Source organism: Nyctereutes procyonoides, unplaced genomic scaffold (assembly GCF_905146905.1).
Source record: "Nyctereutes procyonoides isolate TBG_1078 unplaced genomic scaffold, NYPRO_anot_genome, whole genome shotgun sequence".
Taxonomy (NCBI): Eukaryota; Metazoa; Chordata; class Mammalia; order Carnivora; family Canidae; genus Nyctereutes; species Nyctereutes procyonoides.
The window spans coordinates 4,782,259-4,798,139 of NW_026575129.1; the positions used below are offsets into that span (position 1 = coordinate 4,782,259).

The 15,881-nt window shown below is 39.2% G+C and overlaps 1 protein-coding gene across 3 annotated transcripts in view; it reads left to right on the forward strand.

Moving 5' to 3' along the window:
* The first annotated feature begins 699 nt into the window (after nucleotides 1-699).
* ZFYVE16 (zinc finger FYVE-type containing 16) overlaps nucleotides 700-15,881 on the forward strand; it is a 51,317-nt gene continuing 36,135 nt past the window's right edge. For 2 of the 3 annotated variants that reach the window (XR_008666746.1, XM_055342247.1), the window contains exons 1-2: nucleotides 700-835; nucleotides 15,249-15,357. Coding sequence is in view for 2 of the 3 variants with exons in the window: in XM_055342247.1 (XP_055198222.1) it covers nucleotides 15,288-15,357 (70 nt within the window). In the remaining variant the exon portion in view is untranslated. Of the gene's footprint in view, nucleotides 836-3,437; nucleotides 3,497-15,248; nucleotides 15,358-15,881 lie in introns of those variants that run through there. The other variant, XM_055342248.1, reaches the window with a different exon arrangement.

The window sequence follows — 15,881 nt, forward strand, 5'->3', positions numbered from 1 at the left end:
ACACTTCACTTCCTAAAGCCCAGGGTGGACGATGAGCTGGCAAAACGCTTTAGCAACAGATGGATTTTTCTCTCCACATATTCTCTCTTCTTCCCTCGATTCATAGGAAACACGCGGTAAAAATAGTGCAGCCCCACGAGCGCAAGCCTGCATCCCAAGAGGGGCTCGGGTCCCCCGAGGCTTAGCGGTCCTTCTAGGGGCGGGGAGGCGGCTGAGCCTCCGGGCCCCGCGGGCGAAGCAGCAGCACAGCCTCGGCCTCGACGGCGAAGGGCCGGGCGCGGGCCCTGGGCTGCAGCGGGCGTGGAGGGCGGCGGCGGCCGCTGTGCGAAGCGACAAGGCAGGGGGGCTGGGGGGCTGGGGGCGGGGGCGCCGGGGCCGCGCCGGCTGCAGAGCCGCAGGCTGGGGGCGGGGGAAGCCGACGCGAGGTCGACGGAGGGCAACGGAAGCCGGACACGGACGCAGCTGGCCTCGCCGGCCTCGCAGTTCGCGCCCCCGGGCGTCCAACGCGAAACCCATCCCCGCGCAAAGCGGGTCTCTACCTCGTCGGCACTTCCGGTGAGAGCCCTGCCCCCCGCCGGGGCTCGGAGCAGCGCGCAGGCGCGTCGGGGCTCGGCGGAGGCCGCGGGCGCAGGGCAGGCGTGCGCGAGCCTCGGGAGCCTGTTCTGCGCCTGCGCTGCCAGCCCCCCGCCCCCTCCCCTCCTCCCCAACTGGTCGGGGGAAAAACAAACCCGGAGCCGACGGAGCCGCCCCGGGACTCCCGGCGGGGGTCGCCCTGCGCTGCGCTGCGCTGCGCGGCGGCCGTCGAGCCCCACGGAGCTTCTCGGGGTGTGGGCAGGTAAGAGCCCCGGCAGCAGGCCGCCTGGCGTCGGCTCACCTGTGCTGCGCGGAGGGGGCGGGGTGGCCGCTGGGCCCCCGACCCGCGCCCTTCCCCTCCCGGGGCCCAGCGACCTGGCCGGGAAATCTCGGCCGTCCAGGCTCGCGTCGGCCCCGGAGAGCCCGGAGGGCAGGACCGGCGGGGCTGCGGGGCTGCGGGGCTGGGGGGCTGGGGGGCTGGGGGCTGCGGACGGGCGGCCTGCGCGGGAAGGAGCGGGCCGGCGCGGAGCCCTGCCCTCGGCCTCCCGGCTCCGCAGGGATGCGGTGCTGCGCCTCGACCTCGGCCTCTTCCCTTTGGCACCTCTGGCAAATTCTAAAAGATGACCTAACTTTCAGATGTTGACTTACCCGTACTACCGTGATTGCAGATTATTGCAGACGGAGTGATCTCGCTCCGTGTGACCCGTCTGGAAACCAGTCCGTGCGTTTGATAACTTCATCTTTTTCGTTTAACGAAATGGGCAGTTTGTTTGGTCGAATCAGGTTCCTTAAATGACTATGTTGAGCTTCCTGTCTTCCGCACTGGCAGAAGTGTAATGCTTCGGTCTAGGAAAACTATGGATTTTTCTCCCGTGGGTATGAAACCTGCATGCTTAGTGTCAAAAACAAAATCTTAGACGTGCTATAAAGATCAAGGTAAAATAATAAGCCATAATTCCACCACTTAAAGATAATCAGCCACAGTTAATATTTTGACTTTTTACCTTCCAGGCCTTTTTTTTTTTTTCCTCTTGGCATTTTTCTTAATTCCGATGATGAGATTTTATATAGAGTTTGGATTGCCTGCTTTTTTTGCTTGAATTTAAGTGTTTTTAAAATCTTAATTAAGCATGACTTTATGACGTTTCATTGTCCAAGTAATGCAGGAGCAAAGCACTGTTCCCATTTAATTATCATCCCAATCATCATGTTACATAATATGATGGTATCATAGTTTTTTAACCCCGTGGGGTCTCAGGATCCCTTTACAAACTTAAAAATTATCGAGGACTAAGAGTTTTTCTCCGGTATATTTATGCAGTATATTTAGTATTTTAGAAACTAAAACTCAGAAAAAATTTTTGGATTATGCATTAAAAACCCGTCGCATGTTGAATTAAATAATACTTTGAAAAATATTTTTTCTTTAAAAAATTTAGTGAGGAGGGCGGCATTGTCTTTATTTTTGCAGACCACTGATGTCTGGCTTTATAGAAGACAGCTGGGTTCTCAATATTTGCTTCTCCCTTCACTCTTGTGTGCTATTGTGTATGCTAAAGCACGTTAAGAATATCCAGCCTTGCATAGATAGGTGTTTGGAAAAGGAAGGACCCCTAAAAAGATTTTGGGTCTTCCAGGGGTCCTCACACCAGTTTGAGAAAGCTGATTTAAGTATTCTTGCATTGATGCACTTTTACATTTTTTGAAATTTTGCACTATTAGGAACACTGCAAAGTTGAAAGTTCTTTGTGATGTGTTTCCCCCACACCCGTGCTAATGTTTCTCTAGAAATAGAATTACTTTCGATGCCTATGTAATTTTTTTTGTGCCCTAATGTTGGTGTTTAGATGGTTTCAGTTAATGATTTGGTGAAATATCTTTGCATGTTTACAATTGCTTTGAATTATTTTCTTGAATTTTTAAAGAAAGAGAATTGTTAAATCAGATGCAATCTCTGGGGACTGTTTGTCCGAGAGGGTGTACCAGTTTACTTCCTAGCAGCAGTGTCTGAGGTGCTCTTCTTGTATACCCTTACGAACATTGAGCACTTTTATTATTTGAAAAAATTATGGGGGTGGCTGACTGGCTCAGTTGGTAAATTAGGCAACTCTTGTTCCTGAGTTTGAGCCTCATGTTGGGTGTAGAGATTGCTAAAAAAAAATTGTGTTCTGATTTAGTAGGTAACAAATCATATGTATTCTAATTCACGTTATGTTGATAGTACAGAGTTGTGCTTTGAATATTTTTCATAATCTTATTAGTTTGTATTATTTGCCCATTTATTGTCCAGTGTCAATGTGTTTTTCTAACAGACTTTTATTATCTTTTTTGTATTGTAAGGATACGTGCTATATATATATATATATATATATATATATATATATATATATATATATGTATATTTTAGGAAAGGAGCAAAATTATCTTTTCTCCAGGTTATGAAAGTAGTATTTTTTTTAATTAACTAAAATACTATGGAGATACATAATGTAAGTATAAAAGACTTGCAAAATCAGATACCCTTCAGTTTGATGTTTGCCCTCCATGGTTTTCTCCTGTGCCTTTACTAACACTTTTTTTTTTCAAAACAACTTATATGTAAAACTGGTTTTATACTGTGCATGATGTTTTGCAATTTGATTTTTTGTCATTTAACATTATATATTGGCTGTTTTCATATAGAAGTACATATAACTCTGAGCAAAGTTTTATCCTGAAGGGCTTTAGGAATATTAATTGTGGTCTTTAGTTTTCTGATGTCAGGCTCCTGCCCTCTTCTATATTCTCTTTGTAGGTGATCTCATCCATTAACAGCTATGTGCTGCCAATTCCCAAATCTTTTATCTCTCTCAGACTTCTCTCCTGCATTCCAGATCCTTATATTGAACTGCCTATTGGACATCTCCTCCAGGATGTTCTCAAGGTACTTCAAACAACAGTCCAGATGTGAACTCCTGTTTTCCCTCAGTCCTGCTCTTGTTTGTATTGCCCGTCATGGTCAAGTGGTACCACTGTCTACCCAGTCGCCCATGATAGAAACCTGACAGTAATCCTAGCTTTCTCCCTTGCTTTCCCTCTCCAGAATATCCCATTCTTTAGCACTTTTCTGTCGATCTCCCTTCCATCTGTTCTGCACTGTGTCCGTTCAGGCCCTCATCATCTCTCATCTAAACCATTTTAGGTGTCTTTTTACTATTGGTTTTGTTGGTTTTCTAATTAATCTTATATGTTGCTGCCAATTTTTGTTAAATCATGAGATTTTTTTAAAGCCATCTTTTTTTTTTAAGATTTTATTTATTCATAGAGACACACAGAGGAGAGAGAGAGGCAGAGACACAGGGAGAGGGAGAAGCAGGCTCCATGCAGGGACCCCGACGTGGGACTCTATCCCAGGTCTCCAGGATCACGCCCCAGGCTGCAGGCAGCACTAAACCGCTGCGCCACGGGGGCTGCCCTAAAGCCATCTTCTATAAAGTAAATATTGTAAATCTTTGATAGTAAATCTGAGAGTACGTAAGGGGTCAGGTGAGTAAAAACATTACCTGAAATAGGTTATCATAGGGACGCCTAGGTGGCTCAGTGGTTGAGCACCTGCCTTCAGCCCAGGGTATGATCCTGGAGACCCAGGATTGAGTCCTATGTCGGGCTCCCTGCATGTACCTGCTTCTCCCTCTGCCTGTGTCTCTGCCTCTCTCTCTCTCTCTGTGTGTGTCTCTCATGAATGAATGAATGAATGAATGAATGAATGAATTAATTAATTAATTAAAAAATTAAAAAGTCTTAGAAAAAAACACTTTTTCTAAAAAATTATGGAATTCATTGAATATCTATTTACAGACTTATCTCTACCCATGTAGCAAAGTACTACTAAGCACTAAGTCACTTGAGGTATTTAAAAAGGTATAGAAAAGGTAAGATAATTAAATAAAAATAGAATCCAACAATTTACATAAGATATAATACAAATACTGTACATGAAATTTGAAGCTGCACATACTTCCCATTTCATTCAACTAAGCTGAACTTACTGTGCCAATAATCTACCACGTACATCATGAAGACACAAAAATAATATGACATACTCCCTAATCTGAAGAGGTTTATTTACGTGTACGTAAATACGTGGACTCGATTCCAGGACTCCAGGATCAGGCCCTGGGCTGAAGGCAACGCTAAACTGCTGAGCCACCCGGGCTGCCCTACGAGACTATTTCTAAAGCTGCTAAGTCCTGTGCTTTATGTTTTTAATATGTTCTATATTCAGAGTTCCTTTACTACTTTTTTGCTAGTATGTTTTTTAATATAATGTTAATGGCTATCAAAGGGGTACTTGTACATAATTTAAAAAGTCAAATAAGACTACAAGACTTAAAATGAAAAGCAATAATCTTTTCCCTCACTTTCCTGAATCGCACTCTAGAAAAGCAGCCTTTCTCAATCAGTGTTCCTCATTAGGATCACAAAACACAGAAAATAAGTTGAGCTACTGTTCCCTCAATAGTTTAAAACTAGTAATACTTAAGAAGGTAGGAAAGAAGGTAATTCATTACATAAAGTGGATGCCTTAGGGGATTCAGGCTTCATTCTCTTATAGAAGAACCCTTTCTGGCAAAGGCTCCTGCAGAATGAATGACTATCCCGGTCTTTATTTATTTTTGTTGATCAACTCTTTCTATCTCTAGATTTTTAAATAACCTGCTTACTTATATAGTGTCTCCCCATCCTACCATAGTTATAGATATTATATACCAATTTCCTATTACAGAAAATGAGAGTTGAGGTTACCCAACCTGTAAACACTGCACTTTTCCTCATCTCTTATTTGCAGATTAGTTTTATGTTAATTTTTAGTTAAATCGTTATTTAGTGTTTATATCATTTAACTATGTACATAATGTGTACAGGTGAGCCAGGTATATTGTGCTATTTCTTTTTTTATATAATTTTTGCTTTTCCTAGAGTTTGTAATTACCTCAGTTCTCATATATCTACATTTTATATATCTTTATGAATGTATGTTTTATCTTTTTTAAATGTATCTTTTATATGCATACATATTTTTTAAGATTTTATTTAATCTCTATCCCAAGCATGAGGCTCAAACCTATAACCCTGAGATCAAGAGCTGCACACTCCACTGACTGAGTCAACCAGGTGCCCTGTCTTATATATCTTTTATTTAATCTATTGAAAACCCCTCAGACAAGATGTGTAAATCTCCTTTTGGTAGATTCAAAATGTCTGTTGTTTGTTTTGCAACATCTTTCCTGTAATTGTCACCCTGCGTCTATCTTCATGTGTTGCTTTCTAGGCCTGTTGTTGCACAGCTGTCTTTGAGGTGTATTTTCTTTTTTGATCATCTTTGAATTACAGTTGTCTCTCCCTGTGTTGAATAGCCGGTTTCTGGACTTCAGCCCTTCCTCTTTCTTCTTGTCTCCCTCATGTTGGTAGAGTACATATTCCAGTTGGCCCCTGAGAAGAGAGACTGAAGAGGAGGCAAAGTTTTTGGGTCTTGCCTGTCTAAATATGTTTTTAAAAATTCTTCCCTCAGGGGCACCTAGGTGGCTCAGTTGGTTGAGCATCTGCCTTTGGCTCAGGTCATGATCCTGGGATCGAGCCCCCTGTCGGACCCTCTGCTCACTGGCAAGCCTGCTTCTCCCTCTCCTACTTGCTACTCCCCTTGCTTATGCTGTCTCCCTCTCTCTCTTTCTCTGTCAAATAAAATCTTGTAAAAAAATCAAATAAGTTTCTGCCCTCACCTTGACTGATAGCTGAATATAGAATTCCAGGTTGTAAATAATTTACTTTTAGAATTTTGGAGGCATGATTCCATTGTTTTCTAACTTCTAGTGTTGTTACTGAGAAGTCTAATGCCTGATATGATAACCAGTCCTTTGTATGTGACCTGCTTTTGCTCTCTCAAAGCTTTTATTTATTCACTAAGTCTGTAATAAGCATATTTTATGTAGCAAACATTGTTCAAGATACTTTGAATATATTCGTGAGCAAAAATACAAGGTATCTACCCTCATGAAGCTTAATTTCTTAGACAGAGCAGGTGTTCCAGATGGTAAACAATGTAATAAACTTGTTATACAAAAAGTTACAAGGTTGTAAAGTAAATGAGTACTTTAGAGAAAAAGGAGAGCAGGATGGGATGGGGAGGTTAGAAGTGTAAGGGAGAGGTGGGAGACGCAGTTACAGCTTGAAATGGGTTGGTCTCTCTGGTATTCTGAAATTTTAAGTTGATGTGGCTTGATAAGGATTTTTCATCCATTGTGTTGGGCCCTAACTGGGCCCTTTCCACCTGGAGATCATATCCTTCAGTTCTGAGGTATTTTATTTGACAAATTCTTCCTTTTTTCCTTCCTACACTTTTTTCCTGGACTTCTTGTTATTTGAATATCAGACCTCATTAGATTACTTTTCTAATCTTTCTGCTTATTTGCTTTCCCTTTCTTTTTATTCTGCTTTCTGGGATATTTTCTCAAGTTTGTTTTCCAACGCCGTCATTTTTTTTTAAATCTTTTATTTAGAACAATTTTAGATTTTTAGGATTATTGGAAAGATAGTCCAGAGTTCCAATTTACCCTATACCCAGTTTCCCTATTATTACATGTTACATTAATATGGTACACTTACCATGATTAATGAACCAGTATTGATACATTAGTATTAATCAAAGTCCATACTTTATTCACACTTCTTTGATTTTTCTCTAATATGTTCTAATCTAGGAGTCCATGGAAGATACCACATTACCCTGATTAGTCCCGTTGCCTTCAGTTCCTCTGGATTGTGACAGTTTCTCAGACGTTCTGTTTTTGATGCTCTCGAACATTTTGAGAATCACTACTCTGCTATTTAGTAGAATGTCAGTTGTGGTTTTTCTGATGTTTTTCTCATAATTAGAGGTAGAGTTTGTCAGGTTTCTTCACTGTGAAATTATTTTTTCTCCCTTTCTATACTGTATTCTTGAGAAGAAAGTATGTGCAGCACACTTAAGGAGCAGTTATGTTCCACTTCCCTGAGAACAAAGTGTCTATGTAAATTATTCAGAATTTTTCTATTTGGAATATTTGTCCTATTCCCTATTTATTTATCTTAGTATGAACTCATTTTTTTAATGCTTTGCCTTATAAACCAGTTTTGGTTTATATATTCTATTGTTTAGTTGTTCCCGCTTTGGCCTTTGGGAGCTCTTTCAGTTGACTCCTTTGATATACCTCCTTTATTGTGTGTGTGTATACACCCATGTGTGCATGTGTATATGTGCTTTCTGGGATTACAAGATGCTCCATGCTCATCTTGTATAGTTTCTGCCCCAGTCTTAGAATTAGCCTTTTCTCCCTCCAAGGAGCCTTGGTTCCTTTTGTTTGAGAAACCATGCTCTGGGTGCTAAGTAGGCTTGTTATGCTAAGTACGGGATGTCTTGCTTCTAGGCCCTGTCAGCTAACAGAGCAAGAGATATAGGTGTTTATACTAGTATCTATAAATACTTCTGGTAAAAAATTAGCACAGATGTATAACCATTTGTATCCATGTTAAACTAGCCATGAGTTTATACCAGTGTCTCCAATTCAAATCCATTCCCACGTGGATCATTTTAGCTTCTTGCCTTTTTGCTTATCTAACCTTCCCTGCCAACAAGGAGAAACCTGGCTCCCATAAGCAGCCATTCCATTTACTTTTTAATTGCAGTTCAATCCAGTATACATATATAATGATTTCAGAATTGTTAACCCATACCCCCATTGGAAACAACTTTATCAACTAGAGCACAATGCCCCTCTTCCTTTTTTCAATTCAGCCTTACAGATTCACTCATTTCCAAAGGTAGCACTTTATTCCTCCACCCCTTTCAGTAAGATTGTTTTATACATTTATAATAAATTTAGTCTCTTTTGTCACATTCTGCATTCCATTTTGAGATCACCCAACCTTCTAAATATTTTTTTAAATTTGCATACTTGAGGTTTATTCTTTGTGCTCTAATCTGACAAATGTTTACTGTCTTGTATTTACCACTATCGTATTATACAAAATGGTTTCACCACCCTAAAAAAATCCACTGTGCTTTTTCCTGTTCAACGATCCCCTACCCTATACCACAAAGCAATCACTTGTGTGTTTATTTACTCTCTTTGTAGTTTTGCCTTTTCCAGAGTGTCATATAATTAGAATGATACAGTATATAGATTTTTTTTAAAGAGAGAGAGAGTAAGTGAGAAGCAGAGTAGGGTTAGAGGAGGAGGGAGAGAGAAAATCTTATGCCCAGCACAGCACTGAAGGCAGGGCTCAGTTTCATGACCCTGAGATCATGACCTGTGTCAAAATTAAGAGTTAGATGCTTAACCAACTAAACCATCCAGGTGTCCCATGTACAGTGTGTAGAATTTTATTTTTATTTTTTTTAATTTTTATTTATGATAGTCACAGAGAGAGAAAGAGAGAGAGGCAGAGACATAGGCAGAGGGAGAAGCAGGCTCCATGCACCGGGAGCCCGACGTGGGATTCGATCCCGGGTCTCCAGGATCGCGCCCTGGGCCAAAGGCAGGCGCCAAACCGCTGCGCCACCCAGGGATCCCCAGTGTGTAGAATTTTAAAGACGGGGCTTCTTTCACCTAGCAATACGTATTTAAGACTCACCCATGTCATTTTGTGTGGCTTGTTGGCTTATTTCTTTATATCATTGAATACTGTCCCATTGCATGAGTGTATCACAGTTTATCCATTCACTTACTGAAGGTCATTTTGAATACTTCCAAGTTTTTGCAATATAAATAAAGCTGTTACAAACATTCACATCTTAAGTTCTTGTGTGGACAAAGGAACATTTTGCATTCCCATCAAGAATAAACATGAGTTCCTGCTGATTATCATCCTTGCAGTGTTTGGTATTGTCAGTTGTTTGGATTTTAGCCATTTTAATTGACGTGAAATGGTATCTCATTGTTTTAATCTGTAGTCCCTAAAGACAAATGATGTTGAGCATTTTATCATATTCACTAACTGCCTATCTTCCTTGGTGAGGTGTCTGTTGGGAACTTTTGCCCATTTAATTGGATTGTTTGTTTTCTATTTAACATTAGGAGTTTTTTGTAGACTTTGGATACAAGTCCTTTATCAGATAAGTGTTTTGTAAATAATATCTCCTAGATTGTGGCTTAACTTTCATTCTCTTAACAGTGTCTTTTTCAGAGCAGATGTTTTTGATTTTAATAAGGCCCAACTTAATCAGGTTTTTTTTTTTTCATGGATCATACCAGTGTTATATTTAAAAATTCACAGGGACTCCTGGGTGGCTCAGCGGTTGAGCATCTGCCTTTGGCTCAGGGCGAGATCCTGGAGATCGGGGATGGAGTCCCACATCAGGCTCCCTGCATGGAACCTGCTTCTCCCTCTGCCTGTGTCTCTGCCTCTCTCTCTCTCTCTGTGTCTCTCATGAATGAATAAATAAAGAAAATCTTTTAAATATAAGTTAATAAGGGCAGCCCTGGTGGCTTAGCGGTTTAGCACCGCCTTCAGCCCAGGACGTGATCCTGGAGACCCAGGATCAAGTCCCATGTCGGGCTCCCTGCATGGAGCCTGCTTCTCCCTCTGCCTGCATCTCTCTCTCTCTCTCTGTCTCTAATAAATAAAATCTTAAATAAATAAATAAATAAAAACTCAGCACCAAAACCAAGGGTTTTTTTTTGTTTTTTGTTTTTTAAGATGTTCTTTGTTTATTCATCGGGCAGGGAGCCCGATGCGGGACTCCATCCTGGAACTCCAGGATCCCACCCTGAGCCAAAGACAGACGTCTGCTCAACCGCTGAGCCACCCAGGTGTCCCACCAAACCCCAAGGTTATGTAGATTTTCTCTTATGTTTTCCTCAAGAAGTGTTAAAATACTGCATTTTACACTTAGGTCTGTTACCCATTTTAAATACATTTAGGTATAAGGTCTGTACCTATGTTCATAGTTTTGCATAGGGATGTCCAGTTTTCTCAGCACCACTTGTTGAAAAGACTAGCCTTTCTCCTCCTAATTTTCTTTGCCCCTTTGTCAAAGATATGTTGACTGTATTTGTGTGGGTCTGTTTCCCAGCTCTCTATTCTTTATCATTGATCTGTATGTTCATTCTTTTGCCAGTACTATATTGCCTTGATTATTGTAGCCTTTTAAAGCCTTAAAATCAGAGTTGTCCAAATATGTTCTTTTTCAGCATTATGTTGGCTGTTCCTGGTCCTCTTCCTTTCCATATTCACTTTAGAATTCTGAGTTTCCGGAGTCCTCCTACAAAATAGCTTGCTGGGATCTTGACTGGGATTGTGTTGAATCCAGAGATCAGGTTGAGAAGAATTGACATCTTAACAATGTTGAGTCTACCTATCCCTAAAAATGGAATATATCTCCCATTTATTTAGATCTTCTTGATTTTTTATCAGTATTTTTGTAGTTTTCCACATATAGATCCTTTATATATTTTATTAAATTTATACCTAAGTATTTAATTTTTTGAGTGTTATCATAAATGTCATTTTTTAAAGTTCCAAATTCTAGTTTTTCCTTGCTCATAAATAGAAATGCATTTGATTTTTTGTTTATTAACCTTGTATTCTTTGTCCATGCTATATTCACTACTTTATTTGGGGGAGGTTAGTTCTGGGGGGTGTTCTACATTGAAAATCATGTCATTGCAAATAGAGACAGTTTTTTTTCTTCCTTTTCAAATAGTGTACCTTTTATTTCCTTTTTGTGTTGCACTAGAGGAGTTTTCAGTACTATGTTAAATAAGAGTTGTGAGAGAAGTTATCCTTTCCTTGATCCCCATCTTTAGGGAAAAGGCATCCAATTTCTCATCATAATGTATAATGTTAGTTGTAGATAATTATAAATATTCTTCATCCAATTGAGGAAGTTCCTCTCTGCTCATAATTTGCTGAGAGTTTTTATCATGGTAGGTGTTGAGTTTTGTCAAATGCCTTTTTTTCCATCAGTCAATATGATTATGTGATAATTCTTTAGACTTTTGATATAGTGGATTATATTGATTAATTTTCAAAGGTTGAACCAACCTTGCATAGTTGGATAAATCCCACTTAGTTGTTGTGTATAATTCTTTTAATACCTCGTTGGGTTCTACTTGATAATATTTTATTGAGGATTTTTATGTCTTTATTCATGAGCAGTATTGGTTTGTGGTGTGCCTTTCTTGTAATGTCTTTATTTGATTTTGGTATTAGAGTAATGCTGGTCTTTTTTTTAAATTTATTTATTAATGAGAGAGAGAGAGAGAGGCAGAGACACAGGAGGAGGGAGAAGCAGACTCCATGCCGGGAGCCCAACGTGGGACTCGATCCTGGGACTCCAGGATCGCACCCTGGACCAAAGGCAGGCGCTAAACCGCTGAGCCACCCAGGGATCCCCTAATGCTGGTCTTATAAAAAGAATAGAAAGGGTTCCCTCTGCTTCCTTTTTCTGAAAGAGATTATGACGAATTGGTATCATTTCTTCCTTTCTTAAGAGTTTGCTAAAATTCACCAGTGAAGCCACCTGGACCTGGTGATTTGTTTTGTGGAAGGTTACTAATTATTGATACTATTTCATTAATAGATACAGGGCTGTTTGGGTTATCTGTTTCTTCTTGTGTGAGTTTTGGTAGTTTGTATCTTCCAAGGAATTGGTGCATTTCATCTCAATTATCAAGTTTGTGGGCATAGAGTTGTTAATAATATTCCTTTATTGTCCTTTAAAGTGTCCATAGCTTCAGTAGTTATATTTTCCCTTTCATTTCTGATATTGGTAATTTGTGTTTCTCTCTTTTCTTGACTAGCTTAGTTTTTTTTTTTAAGATTTTATTAATTTATTCATGAGAGAGAGAGAGAGAGAGAGAGAAAGAGGCAGAGGGAGAAGCAGGCTCCATGCAGGGAGCCTGAGGTGGGACTCGATCCCAGGATCCCAGTATCATTCCCTGGGCTGAAGGCAGGCACTAAACTGCTGAGCCACCCAGGGAACCCCTAGCTTAGTTTTTTAAATTTTACTTTATTGTTTTTCAGAGAACAGCATTTTTGGTTTCAGTGATTTTTTTTTCCTATTTCTCTATTTTCCTGTTTTTAATCTCATTGGTTTCTGTTCTATGTTATCTTTGTTGCTATTTGTTTTGCTCTTCTTGCTCTCCTTTTTCTAGTTTCCCAAGTTTAGATGATTGATTTTTAAATCTTTTTTTTAACCTATGTACTTAAATTATAAATGCCCCTCTTAGCACTTTCACTGCATCCAACAAGCTTCACTTGAATTTTAAGATTTTTGCTGTCACTTTCCATGATCACTTTTTCCCTCTCCATATGTTCCTTATTTATGGCTTCCTGTTCCTGTGTCATAGTTGCATTGTTATTTTTCTGAGAATGTTAATTACTTTCTTTGAATTTTCTTCTTTTTCCTGCATTGTCTCTTTCTCTAAGTTTCTTTTGTTTGTTTTGGTGTCTTATGTTTTTGCATACTATTGTATATGTATGATATAACCAAAATTTAAAAACGGAAGTAAAAGTAGTAATATGCTTATTATTAAATTAGGATGACATGTCACTGTTATTGAAAATTGTTCTGAAGTTTACCTGTTGCCAGCATAATTATTGTTCTTTTTAATATGACTTATTCCTAAGGGTGTTCAGCCTTTGGAGTTCAAAAGTTTCATTAGAGTGTCCACTTGTGAATTTCTCCTTATTTAAATTGCTTGGTATAATGAGTTACCTGTATCTGTTATGTTTTTCATCAATTCTAGAAAATTTTCTAGAATTATCTTTTCAAGCAGACTTGTTTCATGCTATCTTCCTTATGGGACTCCATTCTCATGATGGATGATTTCTGCCATCCATGCCTCTCAACTTGTTATATTTTCCTCTTGTCTCTCTGGGCTGCATTTTAGGTCATTTCTTCAACTAGGTTTTCCAGTTTATTTAGTTCTCTCTTAAGTTATGTCTAATCTGTTTAACTCCTCTTTAAAAAAATCCTTTTTTTTTTTTTTTTTGGACCTCAACCATTGTCAGTTCATGACAACCATCAAATGTTTCTTGTAAAACCCTTTCATTTGTTCATTGTCTTTTACCCCTCATTTCCTACTCCTCTTCCTCACCCCAGGCAACTGTTCAAATGTGCTGCATGATGTATATCTTTTTGTTTGTATGTATTATTGCAAAATTTGTATTGTCTTATTGTATTTTACAGAAGTAACAGTACGGAACAGATTGGAAATTTTTTGTGAAAAAAGGTCATTTACCAAAGACAGTGTGAGGAACATTGCTATAGAGTGTTCCACCTTCTGGGTTTAGCTGATTGCTTTGTTTTGATATCATCTAACTTGTCCCTCTGTGCTTGAATTTCCTGTAAATATGCAGTTAGTTCTAAAAGCTTGGTTAAATTCAAGTTTAGTTTGGGGGGGCAGGAATATATTATATGTGATGCTGTATCTTCCACATGAGGCACATAATGTTTGGTTCTTCCACATTTATTGATGGTGAAATTGATCAGCGGAAGTCAGCATTTGCCTGTTCCCACCATTATAAAGTTACCCTCCAACCTTTCATCTAACACTTTTAGCATACATTGATAACTATTGCCTAGTCTGTTAATTGCATTAAGGATTTCTAAAGATAATTTTTAAAATTGTAATATCCATCTGTATTTAGTAACTGGAATTCTTATCTAAAGAACTTTCCCTGGGCAGCCCTCATGTTATTTGTTTTTGTTTTTAATATCAGTATTATCTCTTGTTTTTTTAGCTATTTGATTTGTGTTCAGTCCTTTGTAGCCTACATTCATTGGATGTTTGGTTGTCCCCCTTTTTTTTTTTTTTTGTCCCATTTAAGATAGTAGGAGCTCCTTCAGCTAGGCTGCTATGTCCTTTTAATTTTATCCCTTTAGTCACTGATAGATTCCTTTAAGGTGTCAGACTCATTTGGGAGTTCTTGGCATAGCTCAGAGGTTTACCTACTTTATTTATAAAGCTAACTTTTTTTGTACCTCTCTCGTATGTTCATTTCTATTTCTTTAACTCCTGCTCTTAGCTTATTAGTCTTCAATTTTTCTTCCATTCTGATGGAAGCATCTAAAGCTCTAAGCATTTGAAGTACCACTTTTGCTGAATCCCACAAGTTTTTATATGAAGTATTTTTATTTGCAGTATATTTCATATTATTGTTATATTATTTGGTATGTGATACTTACAACTGTTTTTAGCTTTCAGTTATGAACTCTTTGTCTTTTTTTTTAAATTATTTATTTATGATAGTCATACAGAGAGAGAGAGAGAGGCAGAGACAAGGCAGAGACATAGGCAGAGGGAGAAGCAGGCCCCATGCACCGGGAGCCCGACGTGGGATTCGATCCTGGGTCTTCAGGATCGCGCCCTGGGCCAAAGGCAGGCGCCAAACCACTGCACCACCCAAGGATCCCCTCTTCTTTGTCTTATGTAACTTAAGTAACATGGGTACTTAGATAAGTGTCTTAAAATTTACAATACCATACATATGTATGTTATGTTGTTAGAGTTGGTTTTCATGAATTATTGTACATTCTTCAGAGCAACTTGTTTGTGTCTGTTCCCTGATTATGTTTCTTTGTATGCAGTTAGGTGGCATAATATTTATATGTTAGAGAATTAAATGAACTATAATAACTTTTTATTTCCTAGGCATATAAGGATTAAATTCTGACTAAGTCTACAAGTAGGATGGACAGTTATTTTAAAGCAGCAGTCAGTGACTTGGACAAACTCCTTGATGATTTTGAACAGAATCCAGGTTTGTTGATTTTTAATTTTTGCTACTAATGGAATTTTTAAGTATCTGTGATTCAGTTATCTCAGATACAGAGTACTCTTAGCAAAATTTGGTTTCGGTTGGGGTCACGTGATTATATGGTATAAACAGTTCACATTTTATTATATATTAGTCTTTTTTTTTTTTTTTTTAATTCATGAGAGACAGAGAAAGAGAGGCAGAGGCACAGGCAGAGGGAGAAGCAGGCTCCAGGCAGGGAGCCTGACATGGGACTCGACCACGGGTCCCCAGGATCACGTCCTGAGCTGAAGGTGGCGCTAAACCGCTGAGCCACCCAGGCTGCCCCTATATTAATCTATTCTTATACTAAATAGAACCAATAGCCAGAAATAGAAGTAAGGAAACTAGAAGTTTTCTCTACAGGTACAAATTTAACTAAGAGAAAGACCTTTAAAATCAACAAATAAGCCAGCTAAAAAAACAACTTGAAAACTTTACATAAATTGGTATTTCATTAATGTGAGAGATGTTTTTCCACTCATCTG